Source organism: Parus major, chromosome 10 (genome assembly GCF_001522545.3).
Source record: "Parus major isolate Abel chromosome 10, Parus_major1.1, whole genome shotgun sequence".
Classification (NCBI taxonomy): domain Eukaryota; kingdom Metazoa; phylum Chordata; class Aves; order Passeriformes; family Paridae; genus Parus; species Parus major.
Window position 1 is genome coordinate 2821754 of NC_031779.1, and position 18752 is coordinate 2840505.

The 18752-nt window shown below is 45.5% G+C and overlaps 2 protein-coding genes across 3 annotated transcripts in view; one reads left to right on the forward strand and one right to left on the reverse strand.

Moving 5' to 3' along the window:
• SCAPER (S-phase cyclin A associated protein in the ER) overlaps positions 1-13546 on the forward strand; it is a 132510-nt gene extending 118964 nt beyond the window's left edge. For both annotated transcript variants that reach the window (XM_015639247.2, XM_015639245.3), the window contains exons 30-32: positions 8723-8914; positions 11444-11495; positions 13110-13546. In XM_015639247.2, coding sequence (XP_015494733.2) covers positions 8723-8914; positions 11444-11495; positions 13110-13204 — 339 coding nt within the window. In that variant the 3' untranslated portion in view covers positions 13205-13546. The remainder of the gene's footprint in view (positions 1-8722; positions 8915-11443; positions 11496-13109) is intronic.
• A 1487-nt stretch (positions 13547-15033) lies between these two features.
• On the reverse strand, positions 15034-18359 carry ISL2 (ISL LIM homeobox 2). Its single transcript, XM_015638685.1, has 6 exons — positions 18281-18359; positions 17081-17270; positions 16628-16887; positions 16234-16517; positions 15964-16134; positions 15034-15832 (listed from the first exon to the last, which is right to left on the reverse strand). Exons 1-6 carry the CDS (start codon positions 18336-18338, stop codon positions 15716-15718), a joined length of 1080 nt encoding a protein of 359 aa, XP_015494171.1. The 5' UTR covers positions 18339-18359; the 3' UTR covers positions 15034-15715.
• Positions 18360-18752: the final 393 nt, after the last annotated feature.

An 18752-nucleotide genomic window follows, 5' to 3' on the forward strand; every position in this document is an offset into this window, starting at 1 on the left:
AGTCGGCTGATGCCGCCTCCGGAGAGCGACATTCTAAATCTTGCTCCTGGGTCAGGATAAAAGGAGTTTGGTGGTCTCAGCTTAATCCCCAGCGGAACTTTGTCCACATCGAAAAAACACCACAGAGTTTGGCATGATCCTCTCAATAAGCAGTTTGTTCCCAGCTCAGACCTGGGCCTGGCTGGGTTTGGATGGAGGCAGGAGCTTGCGCAACACGCGCCGTCCTCCTCCTCGCTCCCACCCAGCGCGGCGCTCGCCCCTTTGCTTGGGAGCTGCTTTTCACACTGAGACTTGAAACAAAGTCCAAAGCCTGCAAATATTTAATCAGCCTTGCGAGCTATTGTCTGTCTCGCATCATGTGTGAGGGAACTCCCTGTGCTTGTCTCATAAACTCCCGGTTTTCCAGGCCCTGCAGAGCCGCAGTGCCTGTCCCCGACATGGGCTGCCCCATGCAGAGGCAGCGTCAGCCTGCTCTGTGTTCCCAGCAGCTGACAGTTCTTCCTTGGATGCTGCTCTGAGGGTGGGAGCCTGCAAGAGGCCCAGAGAAGTCTCCCTAACCCGTCGTGTCATGTTCAGCTCAAGTCACACTTGATTGAAGTGATACTGAATCGTAAAGAACAAAATGCATTCATGGAGTACTATGGAAAATGTTGCTCGTCTTCCTCTCTCCTTAGTAAAGGGTAAATTGTAGCTCATTTTTCGTGGCAGAAAAGCACATTTTCTTGCTCTCTGTTTGAAGCTTTGTCTCGGCCAGCTCTGTAATATGTCCAGTGGCTCAGTGTTTCACAAGCTTTTTAGTTGATGATTGGATACTTTGACAAACCCTTTACATTTCTTGTGGAAGCTGTAAGACAAAACGTGCTAGGAATAATAATTCCAAGACTAGCTATATAGCTCACTTGTGAGTAGATTTCCAGAGTGTGACAGAAAACTTTTGCTTTTGAAGAGAGAAAATGCTCTGAGACAGACAAAAAGATTTTATGTGTTTAAACTGTAACTTTTGAATTATTCACACCTTCTGGGGATTTTGTCCCAGACTAGCTCTGTTTCCAAGGATGCTGGCAGAAACCTCAGCCAATAGTTTGCTTGAACTTCTGTTGACTGGTCCTGTTCCTTCTCTACCCTTTAAATCATCTTAATTCAGATCAATTGGATTTCATTTGGAGTAAATTATTGGAGAATCGTGCCCAAAGCAGCAGGTTAAGTTTATAAGCGGTTCATCATCGAAGCTGAAGATGTTATGTGAGTGTGAAGATGATTCCTCAAAAACAGTGCAGGGCTACTAAAGCTAATTCTTATCACTGCAGGGCTCAGAATAATACCTGAGGATTTGAGATGTGTCATGATGGGGTTTTGTACTTTATCTGACAGAATATATGTATTTCTTACACATTGGACCTATAATAATATTTTCTGATTAAAAATTATTAAGCCAACACTTAAACATATGAAGCTTCTGTTACATTATTGTGGAAACAATGAAGCTTAGAATTTTCTGGAAAGCAGTGATACCCTTTGGTTTAACAGGGTCCTTAAGTATATGATAAACATGAAGTGTGAGAAAACCCTCACATTTAAATGTTTATTTTTATGTTAATAAATGCTAAAATGCTATCACTCTGAAAGTTAAGCTTTTTCTTAGTACCTTTTCCAGGTCAGATGTTAGATTATTATTTTCTCCTGTAGCATGGACAAGCATTAAATTCACAGGTAATCTCAATGCATGTTAGAATTGCTTCCATTTTCCTTTCATCACACTGTAATGAAGTTTATATTTTACAATATTTGTTTAACATTATTTATTTATTGATGAATTTAATCTTATATATACTTCATTTGTTATCTTTTAACTAAAGTGACTTGTTAGTGGTTATTTTGGGCTGCATTTTTTCAAAAGCTTTGTATAATGAACTTTTGCTAGATTTTCCACTAGTATCACTTTTGATAAACGTTTTTACATTCTCAGTGCATCACTGTCCAGATGGTTGGCCCTTGTCCTATCCTAAATGTTCATATGTCTTAGGATGATTCCACAAAAACTGATGTGAGAATGTTTTTCTGTGATGAATACACAGAGCACCCCTGAATCTGCTTAAACCATAGAGCTCTGAAAGGATAATGCTTAGAATGTGATTTGTACGAGGACTGATGTTATTCCTGAGCACCCTTATCTTCTCTCTGAAAGCTTACACATAATGCTAAGAAAATAAACCCTGGAATTTTTCAAATAGACAAAATTCTTATTTTAAAATTTGAATGTAGCATTCTGAAACTTCCTTTTTCCATACAAATGGTGCTCTGATTCATGAGAAATGCTAGGAGGAATTTAAAACATTTTTTGCTCAGAGCTTTGCCAATAGTGGAGTTTGCAAAATGGAAAGAAAAGAGCTTGACCTTAAAACAGAAGAAGAGCCTAAGTGGTGACATATTCTGCTGATTAAATGCTAGCAGTATGAGATCTGTTTATATAGAAGCAAAGAAATAATGCAGATCTAACTTTGAAGAGAAACTCTGGGCTACTAATATAAAGACTTATTTCTTTTACAAAGTTGTAAATAACCTGACATCAAACAAAGGGATTTAACTGTTTGATGGAATACTGTTACAGGAGTTAGATGCACAGTTCCTGTTCAATTAAGTTATTACTTGTTAGTACAAATTAGAATTGACATTTATATAAATGATAAATACATGGATAAGAAACATTAGTGGTTCCCATCCTGACTACCATTTCAAGATGCTAATGTTTATAATGACCATGTTGAAGTTTGGAAGCACAGGTCATCTGAGATAGCAGAGAAGGCAGGGAGTGCCCCTCAGAGAACCATTAACTTTTTAGGCTGAGTTGTTCTAAGAAAATTGCATCTGAACGTGAACTACATTATAGCAGAAGAGCACAGGCAAGTAAAAGACATATCTTAATGCTTCATTTCATACTAATGAAAGGAAGTTTGAAACTAAAGGAAATGAAAGGAAAAAAAATGTTGGGAAGTATGTTTTTCTAGAAAGTGAATGAATCTCCCGGTGATAAGTTTTGTTTATGTACAAATACAAACTCTACTTGTTTCTAAGTACCTGTGGAACACCCAATTTCACTGCCAGGTTTTTCTCCAAGAGCCAAAGAAGGTTTTGCTTCATGAAGTTCTGAACTTTCCAGCTGCTTGTTCCTGTATCTGCATTAGTATAACTTTGTCTCAGTTTTCACTTGAGAACAGAGCTACAACTCCTAATATTTGGTCAAAATTAACAAAAACCATCAGCCTGACTCTAGACAGAGCATGGCATTCTCATGCAGGGTTAGTCACACAAGAGCAGTGCACTTGGATGACTTGTTAGGTTTTGTTCAAAGCTCAACATTTGGGTTTGTGCCTACAGATTTCAGTTCTCTCCTTGGCAATCTTTTTCCTTTCTCTGCTGCCCATTTTCCCTTTCTTTTGTGGGTGAAAGGAACTGATGGGCTGCAGAAAGTAGTTTCCATGGCCTGGCTGGGAATGGTGGTGGGAGGCACTGCCAGGAGCTGAGATGGCAGCACAGCTGCTGGGTGTTGTCTCCACCTTGTGCCTTGGCCATGCTCCTGCCCCTTCCATGTGCCCCAGCAGTGCCACTGCTGCCAGCCCTGCCTTTGCTCCCAAAGTTTCTTCCCAAAGTGAATCACTTCTCAGTTCTTCATTTTGCCCTTCCACAGACAAAAAGTTTTCTGCTGGCTTACTCTTCTACCTGATTACAAAATTAATTAGCTTCTTTAAAAGATAATTCTGGTGGTTTTATTGTATATATTGACATGAATGATGTCTTTACAGAGCTGCAAACGTCCAAGTGAAGAAAGAAAACCTAAATCCACCAGTAGAACTAGACTAAATATTGCTCTAAAAATCAGCACTTCCAGTCTCCAGTAATCCTGGACTAACCTTGTGTAGTACACAAGCAGTGAAAAAGTTCTTGGTCTGACACTGAACCATTTATTTTGTTATTTGTAATAAAATATCTGACAATATTTAACATACAAGCATAGAACCATTGGAAACCAAACTGGGGGTCATAATCTTCTTTAAATCTCTGGAAGATTGCAAGCAGAGTTTTAAATCAAGTTAGTTCCTCTGTTTTGAATGCAGTTACAACTTGGTGAAATAAACTCAGATTGTCACCAAAAAAGCTACTCCATAAAAAATCTTCATAGGGCAGTTTAATTTAACTGCTGGTTCTTGACAAATTACTAGCATGCATCTCCTTTATGTGTCTATTCAGAACGTATGAATATACAAATTATATGAATATATGAATTATCAATTCACTTTAATGTAACTAATACTTGTTCAGTATTTTACAGAGTCATTCTTCAACTTTCTAAATGACATTTTAGTTTAGTTTTGTTGATGTTTGTACACTTAGTTACCTGATTATGAAAATATAGTTTCAAAGGCAAGAGGATTCTTATTTTAGTTTTCTGTAAAATTAACAAATTGGTAAGATTTTACATCTGATTTGCCATGTAACTGCTGAGACATTCTGTGTCATTGCTGTACCATTCCAAAGTTCTGGATCCTATCAATTATGAGGATTATATTACCCTCCTTTGACAAAAATACACACATATGCATTTTAAAGTAATGGTAGTTTTCACTGATAAAAGGAATACAGAGAAAGATTAAGTACAAATATATGTATGCAGTCTGTAAATAGAATTAGAGGGTGTTCAGCAGAACATCCTTCCCTTGCTAGTTCTTGGCTGAAGGCTGCCCCTATGTGTGCTACTCATTATCTCCCTGCAAGGAAGGAAAGGAGCTGCACTTTTATGATTCTTATTCCTGCAGTAGCATTAGAAGATTAATTCTGGGGCCCTTGGAGCTCACTGATAACCGAAATGAGCTGCAGAGTTCCCCCTTTGCTACCCAGAGGAGAATCATGCCCAAGTTTTTTTGGTTCATATGGTCTATTAGTTCCTCAGAAAAGGCATTCAGTCCTGGGACATTCTCCTTTGCAAGGTTCCAGGAAGCAATGGCAGGAGAGGAAGGCTGCTGTCCTGGTGGGCATACAGGGAAGAACTTGGTATCCAGGATGGAATATCCATATGGAATATCCTTCCAGCCTCAGCTCTGGAGCCAGATGCCCTACCTGAGTGACAGAGGAAGCCTTATCTCCCAGCAGAATGATGAGTTCCCCTCACTACTTTATTACTGTTTCATACCACATGGAGCTTTTAATTTTTTTGATTGATTGTCCTATTTTATTGCTCAAGTGCTGTGTGGCATATTGCTGGCTTTTGTCATTGGAGTCTGTTTTGAAAGACTGACTTTTACACTGCTTCAGGCTTTCACAGTGAGAACTGCAGCAAATGGCCAAGCAATACACTTTATAGTGAATATTGGCATGAGTAAACATGAGGAAAACGTGGATTCCATCTAGAGACTTCAGAAATCATGGATCATGCTTTCCTAAGTGATAAACTTCAGAAATACCAGTACAGTGGATGGGGATGATTATTGCACTTAGGAGAGCAGAGTGCACTTCCCAAAGAGTCACACGGGAGCATGGATTGCTGCTAGGGCAGAGGAGAGAGCCTGACCCCCTGGCTATTGGAGATTAAGCAAATTAGCAGGACCTGCAGAAGGCTATAAAGTGGTGGGAGTGACAGAAGATAACTGATAGGCAACCCTGAAAGGTGTTGCTCAGTCAAAAGTTCCCACAGGTCACCACATCACTCATGGTGCCGGACAGTCAGCTGTGGATGCAGCAGGCATGGTGGGGAGACCTGGAAATGCAGACAGACACCAGGCAGGCAACAGTGGAGTCCTAAAAGTGAGGATTTCAGTTCCTTCAGTCTCTCCTCAGCAGCCTTTTACATTGAGAGCAGTATTGGCCAGTGCTTTTGGGTGTGCTAAACCTGAGTTCTCACCCACTCTGTAACGGGGCTCCACCTCCAAGATGGATCAGGGCCTGGAGTTTGGCTGGTGGCACAAAGGAAAACTTCTTCATTCATCATGAAATAACATTTCAGAAACCTGTTTGCTGTGTCTCCTACCTCTGTGTTGTTTGAGTCTTCACAGGATTGTTCCAGCATTTAGTACATGTTGGGCCATAAATAACATAAACTAAGCTGGAATGTATTCCAGCTAAGCACAGGCAAAACCAGTAAAGTTGTATGAATATCTAAAAGTTTTGAGAATGAACAACATTTTAAAAAGAGATACAGAAAGCATCAATGTGAGTTGCCTGCTCTGGATTTTTTTTTTTTTCTTTTTAATTTGGTAGCTTGGACTAATTTGGTAGGTCTTATTTCAGAAAAAGAAAACCACAAGCAAATATTAGTGGAACGTAGGCACATAGCTAAAGTTAAGCAGGTGCTTAAATGCTTGGCTATACAGAAATGCAGTGATTTAATTAGGCTCTTGTTACATTTGACAGGCATATCTGACTTGCAGGCTAGAGAGAGAGAGAAACAAGAAAAGCTAATTCTAGGTTAATGCATCTGGATCCTAGTCTGTGGCAAGAGGGGGGAGGCAAGCTGCATTTCAGTAAGGAGTTTGTATCTTGTATGAGAGCAGTTTGTAAGATGAGTATTCCATATTCCCAGCCTGCAAAACTCCCTGGGATTACTAAACCAAGTTACTGTTCAAAAAGGAAAAAAAAAAAAATCAAGCAAGAGAAGTGCAAAGTTTTCATTTGTTTTCTTTGTTGTTCATCTGCTAAGTCGAGTGCTGGCCTTCATTTTCTCCACCCATTGACAGTGAAACAAGGAATATGTCCTCTGCTGCAAGTTTATTTGATTGGGTTTTTTTCCAGTAAGGGGTGACTCATGTTTTTTTTCTTCAGAGTACATAATACAGTGTATCAGGTTTAGTAGCTGCATTAGTACAATGAGCTGAAATCATTAAATTGATTCCACATGTGATAAACACCAGATTAAAACAGTCAGCAACCCCTCTTTATACCTTCCTATCTTTAACGTTGATAACATCATAGTAGTAAAACTGTTGAAAAGAAAAGGATAATGAAATAATTCCATGGAAGCTATTTGGGTATCTGCACTGTGAGTTTGGCAGGACTTCACTAACTATCCGTGGCATTTTTAGGACAGGTAAAGGAAGTGATCTGTGAAATGAAAAATTAAAAGTCCCAAAAACTTCTTTGCCTCTGCCTATTCATCAAGGGTATGGTGGCCATGAAAAAGAAATCAGGAGTTTTCTCGTTCTGTCCTGCAAATGCCAATTGTAGTTATTTTTGTACCAATTATGATTGACTTTAAATACGTTTCTGATTGTAGAATTTACAACAGAAAAATAGAACGGTATAATAACCACTCTGGTTAATTTAAAATTTCAACAGTACTCCCAAACTTGGGGGGCACCTCTTGCTTATAGGGTGGGAGCTGAGAGTTTAGAATCCTCCAAATGCTTCAGTGGTATTTTCCTCAAAACAGTGTCTGAGTGTATGCTTAATTGTCAATTTTTTGTCTGTCTTTTAAAAATTCCTCCTGTCTTTAAGGGCATTAAGACATTGCTGCCAGTATTTTGAAAGGTTTTCAATGTCTTTTTTGACTGGTGAACTGAAACAAATGCAAACTATTATTTTGTTCATCTTGTTTTTAAACTGAAGTGCATTATCAACTTAGTGTGTGCTCTGAAGGTATTGTTAAAAGTGCTCTGAAAACTTGTAAATCCCTGTAATTTATGTTCCTGTAGCCTCAACTGCTTCTTTCTGTCCTTCTGGTTTTAATTTGAATGCAGTCTTGTCTGGGTGTGTACCTGTAAAATTGTGTTTTTCCAAGTACAATTTACAGTCGTGACCCTCAGTTTTACAGTGTTCCAACCTTATAGGAGCTTCCTTCTATGCCAAAAAGCCAACTTTGGGTCAAACGGCTCTTTCATATTGTAATTGTCTAATCAAGGTTACTTGGAACAGATCTGATTTAGGCATTTCTTAGTTTATGGCAAAGATTTTATAAGAATATCAAGTGAATTGGAAAGGTTTCTTTGTAGGAGACCAGTGATAGCATTGCCTTATTTCTTCAGATGTATACAGTTGTAAACTTAGCCTTCTTCATGACAACAGTCCCATTTATCTAAACAATTCTCCTTTTAGAGCCAATGGCACTGATAGAAACTGAGATAAGGAATACAGATGGGAGGATCTCTCCAAGTCTCTCCTTACAGAAACTCCTCTCTGGGCAGCTCACAATCCCCTTTTCTTTTTGGTGCCTGAGAATGCATGGCAGACATCTCCCATGAAACACAGTCCTCTCAAATTGCCAGCTCCAGGAAAGGATGGTCAAGCTTCAGGATTGTTTTTAAAATCCTGCTGATTTTTTCCAAGATTTTTTTCCCCCCCATGCTCAGTGTGTTTAAGTGGCAGGCGTTGGAGTTTTGTGTTTCATGGCTCTAACTTAGAATAGTCCCTGAGCTATAATTCTTTGTCTTTTGAATTAAGGTATTAAATGATCTGTTTTATTGTAATCTGTAAATTAATCCCTTCTTCATTTGCTATCTTTTTGGTACAAAAAAATGAGCTTTCGGAGCTTTATATTTTTTATATCATTCTGCAATAAAAATAGTACTTGCACACTAAAACAGAAGTTATTTGAAGTAAATGTTATAGACTTTATTTTTAGTACTTACTCCTCATCCACGCTCATTTTTTTAGCATGACTTCAGCACCCTTGGTGGTTAAGAGGAAGAGAAGAACAGATAGATCACGTGGTTTAATTTTGTTCTGTTTGTATTTTCAGATCATTGTACAATCTGGCCGTCACCCCACGGTGCTGCAAAAACTCTGCCAGTTGCCTTTCCAGTATTTCAGTGATCCTCGTTTAATCAAAGTGCTCTTCCCTTCTCTCATTGCTGCATGTTACAATAACCCTCAGAACAAGATCATCCTGGAGCAGGAGATGAGTTGTGTTTTACTGGCCACCTTCATCCAGGTACGGCTGCGGTGCTGTGCTCGCCTTTGCTCTCAGGGTGGGGATCTTCACTTCAATAAAACAAACAGCAGTGAAATACTTTCAGATTCTCTGCAGCTCTTCTCAAACCACGGATTATGCCTGTACTTGAGGCTTCTTGTCACACTAAAAGGTTACTGAGTAGTTCAGGTTCTTACTTCTGTGCAGAATCCAGTTTCCATTAAAGTTACTGGGTGTACTGGGAAGATTTCCTGTAGATCTTAAAATATTTATTTTTTAAAAAAATCCTGCCTATATAGCATATCTGAAATTGGTATATTAATGTGTTTACTTATAAATGTACAGTTGTATACTGTGTACCATAGATTTACAGAGAACTGGGTAAGTGTATATATTTTATGCAGAAAATACACAAAACATATGTTACCAGTCTAATCTTGCAATCTTTATTTTTGACAGTAAGCCACCAAGGTCATTACAAATACTGTTTTGAATAAAGATTTGCATTATTTTTCTTCCCTTTGTCTAAATTTATATACTGTTTTATCTATCAGATTTTTTGCATGGTTTTCATGCATTTTATTGACTTTTTCCAGGGAATAAATGCAGTTTTCATAAACATTTTACTTTTAAAAATAATACGCTTTTAGGGGTCTGTAATCCTGTATCAGTAACCTGAAAGTTACTGGTGTTGATAAAGAAATATTAATTAAACTCCTTTCCCTAGTGCTTTACAGCTAGTCCAAGAATAGACTATACATGCATTTGAGAGAATGTAGAAGAACTAAATATTTACTGAAAGTCTTTGCATAACATCAAACTTATGAGTGCAGCTACTTTTTATCCATTTAATAGTAAAATAATTGCAGAGCAGTTTTTTTAAAAGAAATTTGAAACTTAGTGTAAAAAACATTTGCCATACAGTAATGAACTTCTGCTTAAATACACAGCTATAATTTAATCTTCTTTGGCTTTCTTATAGTGAAACTGAAAAAATCATTTAGGCATTATTAGTAAGCACAGCAGGTTTAGTTTGGGTTTTTTTCAGCTAAAAACAGGAGAGTGGAGGAGAATGTTCCCTATATGAATAATTAATGTTGTTTACCTTGATTTCTATTCTATAAGAGATGGAATGGCATTAAAATCCCCAGTAGTTAGGGTAAAGTGTAAGTATATTTATAAGGTTCAACGTTACTAATTTGATTTCCAGTTAGTTATATCCCAAATGGCAAGTTCATGTACTATGCCTGCAGGCTTTTGAAGAAAGGTGTTCTATTAAAATATGGAAGAGTTGTGTGTGCTGTAAAGTGTCCTGTCACTGCTGACCTCACTGGTCCTTCAGTATTTTGCCCATTTTGAAGTCTGATCCCGAATATTGGACACGCATACATGGAGAGTAGTGCTGGCAGGATCCAAGGAATGCTGAAATCCCGCACACACAGAAGGGACTTGCCTCTCTACTTCTATTTCAACTCGCTGCTGTTTGTCAAGCAAATCTCTCATTTGCTTCAGTGGAAGGTTTGGGAAGGACTGTGAAATGTTGCCCTGTGACTAGAAAATGAGATTCTTCCTTTGCCAGGGAACGCAAAAAAAAGTCCCATTTACGTAAAAGTTTGGTGGTGTGTACGAATATAACACTTAAATACAGTGTGTTAAATGTGCAGCCAAAATCAAAGGAAGAGCATTGCTGCAGTTTACAGCTCTCTCCCTACCGATATATTAATTTCCATCAGCTGAAGTTTGCATCGGTGTGTTTATTTTTGTTACTTCTGTTTGGAGGTGTGCAGAAATAAGGAGAAACATCAGCAGTATCCATGGTTTGCTGTGTTGTATCTTATCTCAGATAATCCCCTCAGTATTCTGCTGGGTGGGGACTCCCAGCAAAGGACAGGATGTGCAGTGGGGAGCTGGCTGGTTCTGGGTGAGGTTGGTGTCCGTGCTGGCTCCGAGGATGCTGCATCTCAACAGCCGAGAGCGGCGGGATCACGCAGTGCTCCACGCTGGGGACACAGCTGGGGGCTCAGCTGCCTGCCAGGGCCAGCAGCGGTGGACAGTGGTTCCATGTCATCCCAGGAGATCAGCACCTCAGGCTTCTGGGTTGCAGGGAAGCACAGTCATTGAAACTGGGATCAGTCATGATTTTTTTTAAGAGTGTATTTGGAGCTGGGAGCAAAAATTCTTTTTTTTTTTTTTTTCTGTAAAACACTGTTTGTTTTACAGAAATATGGCTATAGTAAATAAAAAAATCGCAAGAATAACTATTTTCTAAGAAGACATTAAAGCCTTGGATTCTCTGTTGTGTACTGAAAATATATTTTTTTAAAACAGATATAAGTAAATATATAAAAATCCACTGTAAATTACAGAATTTAAGTGCCGGCAGTATTGTTTTATGATACGTAGCAAACGAGCCAGAGTTTGTTAATTTACAGATTGCATGAAATATTAGTATTTTTAAATTACTGTGAAGACTTAAGAATGTTTTTTTTAATTCCTCACATATAAGATCCAAAAACCTGATGTCTTTTTTTTGTTTGTTTTCCCCCATAGGATTTTGCACAGAGCTCAGGCCAAATGGATTATCAGTTACCTCAGCAGAGGGGTACGTTCCCTGCAGTGTAACAGAGTAACAGCTGGGTAAAAAAATATGTAGATACTGTGATTTAAGGTTTTTGAATCAACATCACTTAAAAGAAATACAGTAAATTGCTGCACAATTTTACAGTTCAGGGGTGGGCTCCCTGGCTTACATCCTGCCCTACACATACGTGTCTTCCAGTCTGCTGCTCGTCTATCAGGGATTCAGATGTTAATCTTTATTCAATACTATGTGGTATCATGTCTTAAAATGTGATACTGTACCTGCACATATTTAATTAGCTGACACAAAGGCTGCCTTCAAAAGTTTTAGGTTGCAGAAGCCACGCAGCCATGCCAATACACCCAAGGAGCCAAAAATCTCTAAAATACTCTCCTGTAATTGTCCTTTAAAATTCGTCAGTTTGCAGAAGAGTCGTGATTTTTTTCCCCCTCAGTTATCATAAATATTATTTTAAATGCAGTCAACCTTTTTAGGCTAAACATTTGAAAGATTCTCAGCTGAGATGGCTGTTACTTGCTAAACACAGCTGAAATTCAAGTGTTGATGGGCATCTGGTCTTGAGTAGCCGTGTTGTGCATAAAATGTAACATTCAGACGGTCATTTCTCCCTCATAACAAGTAGAAATCCACCACCATTTCCTCAGCGTTTGCCAGGGGATGAGTGGTTCTAGGTCTAAAGCATAAAGTTCTTGTTTAAAAATAAATGACAAAATTAAGGTAACTTTATGGAGATTTTTACTGTCAACATCAGATATCTCAGTTTGAAGCAGCCTTGTGCAGTGCCTGCAGCACCAACTTCCCAGGATTGTGTTTGCTTGAGAATCTGCTTCAGAAAATCTAAAATACAAGTGGAAAGCTTGCTTTTTATTTTCACTATTCAGACTGAAGGAACTTCTAAACAAAGATGTGGTAACACATGATTGTGATTTCTAAACGTTCCCCAGTTGTAGAAAATTGACTTAATAATAGTTTAGGCAGAATTATCTTTATTTCTTATATAACTTGAACGTGAAGGATGGTGTCCCTAAAAACAAATGGGAATAACAACACTGACAGGAATAAAACCTGAAAGCATAAACTTCATAGCTGGGTGCTACATGGAGGGTCAGATCCTCAAACATGTGGACAGTGAAGTCCTGTCCACGTCACTGCACACTCTGGAGAGTGAAAGCTGCATTTGTGCTCGTGCTCTGAGCTCTGGGGAGTCAGGAACACAACTCTTCTGCAGCCCTTTGTGGTAAAAAAAAGAAACTGCTGAGCAGAAAACACCGCTCAGGCTGCTCAGAGTAGAACGAGGCTGAGCTGGGGGTCGCCAGTGTGTCCAAGAACAAAGTGTGAGAAATGCATCATGTTCCTCTCTATAGGGCAGAGAGCCTGATGAACTTAGAAATGGAATCCTTTGCTCATCAGAGCCTCTGTCCCCATCCTTAAAGCCAAGTGTAGATGTCCCAAGCTCCACAGAAGTGTCACCCCCTGGTCTGAGAAGATTTGGATAGGGGGAGGGGAGTAAATTACTAAAAGTATCACAAATTGTCTGCACATTCATTATTCTTGTTTTATTGCCATCTTATCTGAAGAGGGAATAACTTGGTTATTTTATGTTGTCTTCAACAGAAAAATTTTTCAGTTCTCAAGATTATCTTGAGCTCTCCAACAGATTCCCCCGGCAGTCCTGGGAAGATGCTCGACAGTTCTTCTTGAAAAAATAAGAGTTGTATTTAGTTTTTAAATCCCTGTCATCATCACACTGACCAGTTCCTGCTGAATACCTTCTTTAAAATGCTCTGCCGAAATGTTTTTGATACTCTAAATACTTACGCTGTAGATATATAATTTGCGTTATTTATATAAGTACTGTAGATACTTCCAAGTTCTGTTTTGTAATTTTGATAATTTGAGTTTATTTCGTTCTTGTATGCAATGTCATGATTTTGGTGTTTTCTGCCCTGTGGTGGGACTTGCACTGCAGAACTGCTGAAATAAGGTTGCAAATAGAGGAAATACGTTCTATATATATCTTATAATAAAATAACTTATTCTGTCTTGTGTGATTTCTGTGTTAAAATCATCAGTATGTTTGAATTACCATGAGCAAATACAGTTCAGAAGGAAAGGGAAAAAAACCACTCATAAGGTGTCTTTCTCATTAATCAAGAGTCAATCAGAATCAAATCAAAGTAATTCGTCAGATCTGGCCCGGGGGAAAGTTTACTTATAATTTTTTGGGTGATTGAGGATACGTCACCCAGTTCGGATTTTCTAGACCTCATGCATTTTTAACATCTGGGTTAGACTCGAGCTGGTTGAAGCCTCACGGTGTTCCCTGAGGGCTCCGCGGTGCCGCATTCGGGCCGGAGCCGCTTTCCGCGCGCGGCGGCTCTGAGGGGGCGCGCGCCGCTCCGGCCCTGCGCTGCGGCGGGGCCGCCACCGATCCCGGCCCCCGGGCATCGGGACCTGATCTGGGCAGCGACCGCCACCGGTGTCGGAGCGGGGACCGGCACCGGGACCGCGAGCGGCACCGGAACAGTCCCTTGGAACCCTGGGCCGCGCCCCCTCGCTGCCCATAGCGGCCCGGCCCGCCACGGGCCTGAGGTAGCAGCGGCGATCCTGAGGCGAGGCCGCGCGCCGCGCCCCAGTCCAGCCCAGAGAGAACACGCAGAGCTCCAGCCCCACCCGGACGGAGCCAGGTAACCGCGGGGGTCCCGCGGCGGGGCTGGGAGGGCGGCAGGATCCCCATCCCCACCTGTCCCTAGCAGGGAGATTGCCCGTCCCGGCGGTGCAGAGCAGCCCCGGGCTGAGGCGGTCCCGCAGCCCGGGCTGCTTCGTTCTCCTCGACGGCACCTCGCCCTGGGAACCCAGTCCTTGCACACCCGCTCCAAAGTCTGTTGGGGTAGTGGAGCCACCCCGGCGCCGCGCTGCCCATCTCTTGCAGCCCGGAGGGATCCGGCAGGACCCCGCTCCCCTCCCGCTCCCCGGGGATGGGGACGGGGCCGTGGCTCGGCGTGGCTTGAGCTTGGCCGAGCCTGCGATCCCGCGGGGAGCTGGTTCTGAGCAGTCCCCAGGGTAAGGGGGAGGGCGCGGGAGCTGGAGAGGCCTCGCCGCGCTCCCAAGGTGATGCCAGAGGCAGACAAGAAGTCGCCGTCTGGGTCTGGACGTGGGGATGGATACGCGGGAGGGAAGGGCTCGCCTCGCCGCCCCGGGGGAGAACCCCGCCGCCCAGCCCCGCCACCCCCAGAGAGGAGGCGAGGCCGCCCCGCACCGCGGCAGGTGCGGGCACAGCCGGGCGAGCCTGGGGGCTACTCCGAAAGGTAAACCTGCGCTCCGCCTCCCTGGCTATAAATAAGCGGCCCCGGTTCTGAAAGCCGATTAGCGCGGTGCGGTGAGGCCGTGCGGGAGAAGCCGGGGCTGTGACGGTCCCGACCCGCTCTGTTCTGCTCCCGATCTGTATGGCCGCGCTGCTCCGCGCCTGGGGTGCCCCTTCACTGCCTTTCGGCGACTTTTTTTTAGTTCGTTTTTAGTTTTTTCGTTTAAATCAATTTTTTTTTTATTAAGTCCAAAATATTTAATCCCACTATTCAACCGCTGACTCTGACAATAAATAACAATAACTTACTTTTGATCGTTAAAGGCGCAAACAATCCGTCCTTCGTCCACTGATAACTTAACATTATTTGCACTGGTTTTCCCGTTAAAAAGTCTCGTTTTCGTGTCCCGTTTTTCCAGCGATCGTGCGGGGCCAGGCACCACGGCCCGGGAGAGGCATCGGTGTGAGATGAGGCTGAGCGGCGTGGCTGCACGCCGGAGGAGTCTCTCCCAGTTTTGTAGATTTTCTTTTTTTTTATTATTATTTATTTTTCCCTTTCAAAAAGGGAAGAAAAACCGTCCCCAGTGCAAGCGGTGGGCGAGGCAGCCTGTCACCGTGCTGGGCTCCGGCGGGGAAATCCGCGTTTCTTTGGGGAAAAGAAACATCGAAATCCGCAGGGGAAAAAAAACAAAACCACGAAATAACCAGGGCGGGGGCTCTCTCTCCGGTCTGGTGAAGGCAGCGAGGATCCCGGTGCTTTTTTGGCCGTCAGTAATATATTTTTTGTTTGTTTTTAAATAAGAATAATTAAAAAACAAAGGCGTTTGTCCGGAGCTCTGGGAGCGGCCCGAGGCCGGGTGTCTCATGCAGGAAGCGCAGGCATGCGGAGGTCCCGCGGCAGAGCGGACGGGCCGCTTCACGTCTCGGCCGGGCTGGGTACCATGCTGTTGGGGGTGTCGGGGAGTTGGGAGGACAGCGAGGTCACGTCGCTGCCGGAGGAGGTGCCCAGGGATCCGGACTCGGAGAAGGAGACCTGGGGGAACAGCGGCGGTGAGGGCCCGGCGCGGTCACCCCCTGCCCCGTCCCCCTCCCTCAGCGCCCGGGCCCGGCGGGCCGGGATCTGCCTGTCCCCTGCGGCCCGACGGGCGGCCCGGCGCGGCTCACCAGCTGCTGGAAGGCGGCGGGCTGCTCCAGGTCGCTCTGCAGGGCGAACTCGCTGAGCGCTTTCCAGGGCGGCTGGTAGGTCTGGACCTCCACGGCGCTGCCCTGCACGGCGCTCTCGTGGCGGATGGGGCTGCCGGCCACCAGCGGCGTGCCGGTGAGACCCTGCAGGCTCTGCGGGCACACGGGGATTCAGCGCGACTGCCGCCCGAGCCCGCGGGCCCGAGCCCCCCACCCACATCTCCTTCCCTGGCGGGGAGGGCGGGCGCTCACCGTCTTGTCGCTGTGCTGCTGCTGCTGGAGCTGCTTCATGAGGATAGACTTTTTCTTGTCCTTGCAGCGCTTGTTCTGGAACCAGACGCGGATGACGCGGGGACTGAGCCCCGTCATTTCCACAAGCTGCTCCTTCATCAGGGCGTCGGGGCGCGGGTTGGCGGCGTAGCAGGTCCGCAGCGTGTGCAGTTGCTTCTCGTTCAGCACCGTCCGCACGCGGGTGGTCTTCTCCGCCGCCTTGTGCGCCGGCGGCCGCGGGGCGGGCGGCCGCCCGGGCACCGGTTCTGCGACGGGCGGGGAGGGCGCGCATCGTCAGCTCCGCCGCCCGCTCGCCCGCCGCAGCCCCCCCGACACCCTCCCCGCCCCGCCGCCCGCCCCGACGGGGAGCCGGTACCTGCGAGGTGCGCGGCGGCGGCCGGCGTTAGCGCGGGGCTGCGCGGTCCGCGGGCGGCGGTGCCGTCGGGGGGCGGCCCGTGGTCGGCGCGGCAGAGCAGGTCGCGCTCCCGCAGGCAGAACTGGTCGCCGGGCAGGAGCTGGCGGCCGCAGGCGGCGCAGCGGAAGCACTCCAGGTGGTAGACGTGGTCGCGAGCGCGCATCACCAGGTCGCTGCTACTGAACGCCGCCCGGCACTGGGCGCACTTGATGCCGAAGAGCCTGCGGGGACGCGATGCGCCGTCAGGGCCCGCGGCCGCGCCGTCGGGGCGGCTCCAGGAGGTGCCGCGGGGGAGGGCAGCGGCCGAGACTCGGGTTTTCGTTGGGGGAAATTCGGGGGACCTAAGGGTTTTTGTGCTTTTTCGGGTCTGGGTTATTTTTTTTTTCTAACGAGCGTTGGCGCATTCGGGGTCACCTGCTGTAATCCCGTTTGCAGTAGGCCTTGCCGTCGCGCAGGAAGCATGTGCAGGTCTCGTCCAGGGGCTGCCCGCACTCGGCGCACTTGAGGCAGGCGACGTGCCACTCCAGGTCCGGCGACACCCGCAGCAGGAACGGGTCCTGGATGCGGCCCCCGCAGCCCGCGCACAGGGCCAGCCCCGGCCGCCCTGCCGGGAGCGAGCGGGGTACGGTCAGAACCAGCAGTGTGCCAGAGCAGAAGCCACGAATTAGGAAAACGTACTTTTTTTTTTTTTTTTACACTTCATCCTTTTTTCTTATTCTGGTTTGTTTTTGTTTTCTTCCAAAATGGGAAGAAAGAAAATGCAGATAGACACACGAACAGAAAGGATGGAAACACAAACGGAGACAAATGAATACGGTCAGGAAAAAAAAAAAAAAAAAGAGAAACTTGATCAAGGCAAATAAAATAAATACCGAGAGACAGAGATGTAAAAGTAGAATTTCAGAAAAGGAAAATAGAATCAGAAACAAGCGACAAAATGAAATTAAAACAACGGCTGAGGAAAACTTGAAAGAAATAAGGAAAGAAACAAAGAAAGAAGGAAGGAAAGAAAGAAGGAGAAAGAAAGAAATTAAAAGAGAATGACGGAAAGAGATATAAAAGCATCTAAAATCCAGAAATGGTTAAAATGGGAGCATGGACAAATTAAAACAGTAAGAGACGTGTAATCAAAGAGACAGAAAAAAAATAAAACTAAACAAGAATAGAGAGAAAATGAAGTTTAAAAGAAAACTCGGAAAAATAAATTTTAAAAAAGGAGAAACTGAACCACGAAAGAGATAAAGAAAGAAAAACGGCAACACGGGAAAAGAAAGAAAGAAAGAGCAGAGGGAAGCAGAGAAAGAAATGGAAACAGCCGAAAGAAATGAGCTCAGCGGTGCGGACAGCAGAAAGGACATGCATTCCGTAAGGAACGGCGCCAGCGGGGCCGGGAAGCGCCGGGCACGAGCGGGAATAGCGGCACCGGAGTTGCCACGGGCCAAGCCCGCAGCCGCCCGCGCCCGCCGTGCGGCCACAGCCCCTTCCCGGCGCTGTCAGCGCGCCCGCGGTCCGCCAGTCCGCCCGACGGCAGAGGCGGCTCGGAGCTCGATCCGCAGGGTCCCGCACACTCCCTCCCGCCCTGGCCCCGCGTTTCGCTGCGCTGCGCGCACTTACTCTTGGAGGGCTCCCCCATGGCGCCCTGGAGCGGCCGCGGGAGGAGGATGTCCACCATGCGGACGGCCCCCTGCGCACCGGCAGCGATGCGGGATGCGGAGCCGCCGCTCCACCACTACCCGCGCGGCGCGGGGCGGGGGCCGCGTCCGCCCCCCCGGGCCCGCCCCGCCGGGCCGTGCCGTGATGTCAGCGCGCAGCGGCGCTGACCTCACCGCGCGGCCCCCGGAGGCGATTGGCGGCCGCGGGGAGAGCCCGCGGATTGGCGGTGCCGAACAATGGGCGCGCGGCGGGCGCGGAGCGGGGCGCACGCCCTGCGGGACTCGGCCCGGAGCCGCACGACGCCGGCACTGACGGGGCGAGCGGCCCCGTGCCCCGCGGGGAAAGCTCCTCCGCTCCCTGCGCCCCGGGCGGCTGAAGGACCCTCCGCCCCGCCCGCCGCGGTGCGCCTGGCCCCGTGCGCGCAGGCAAAGGC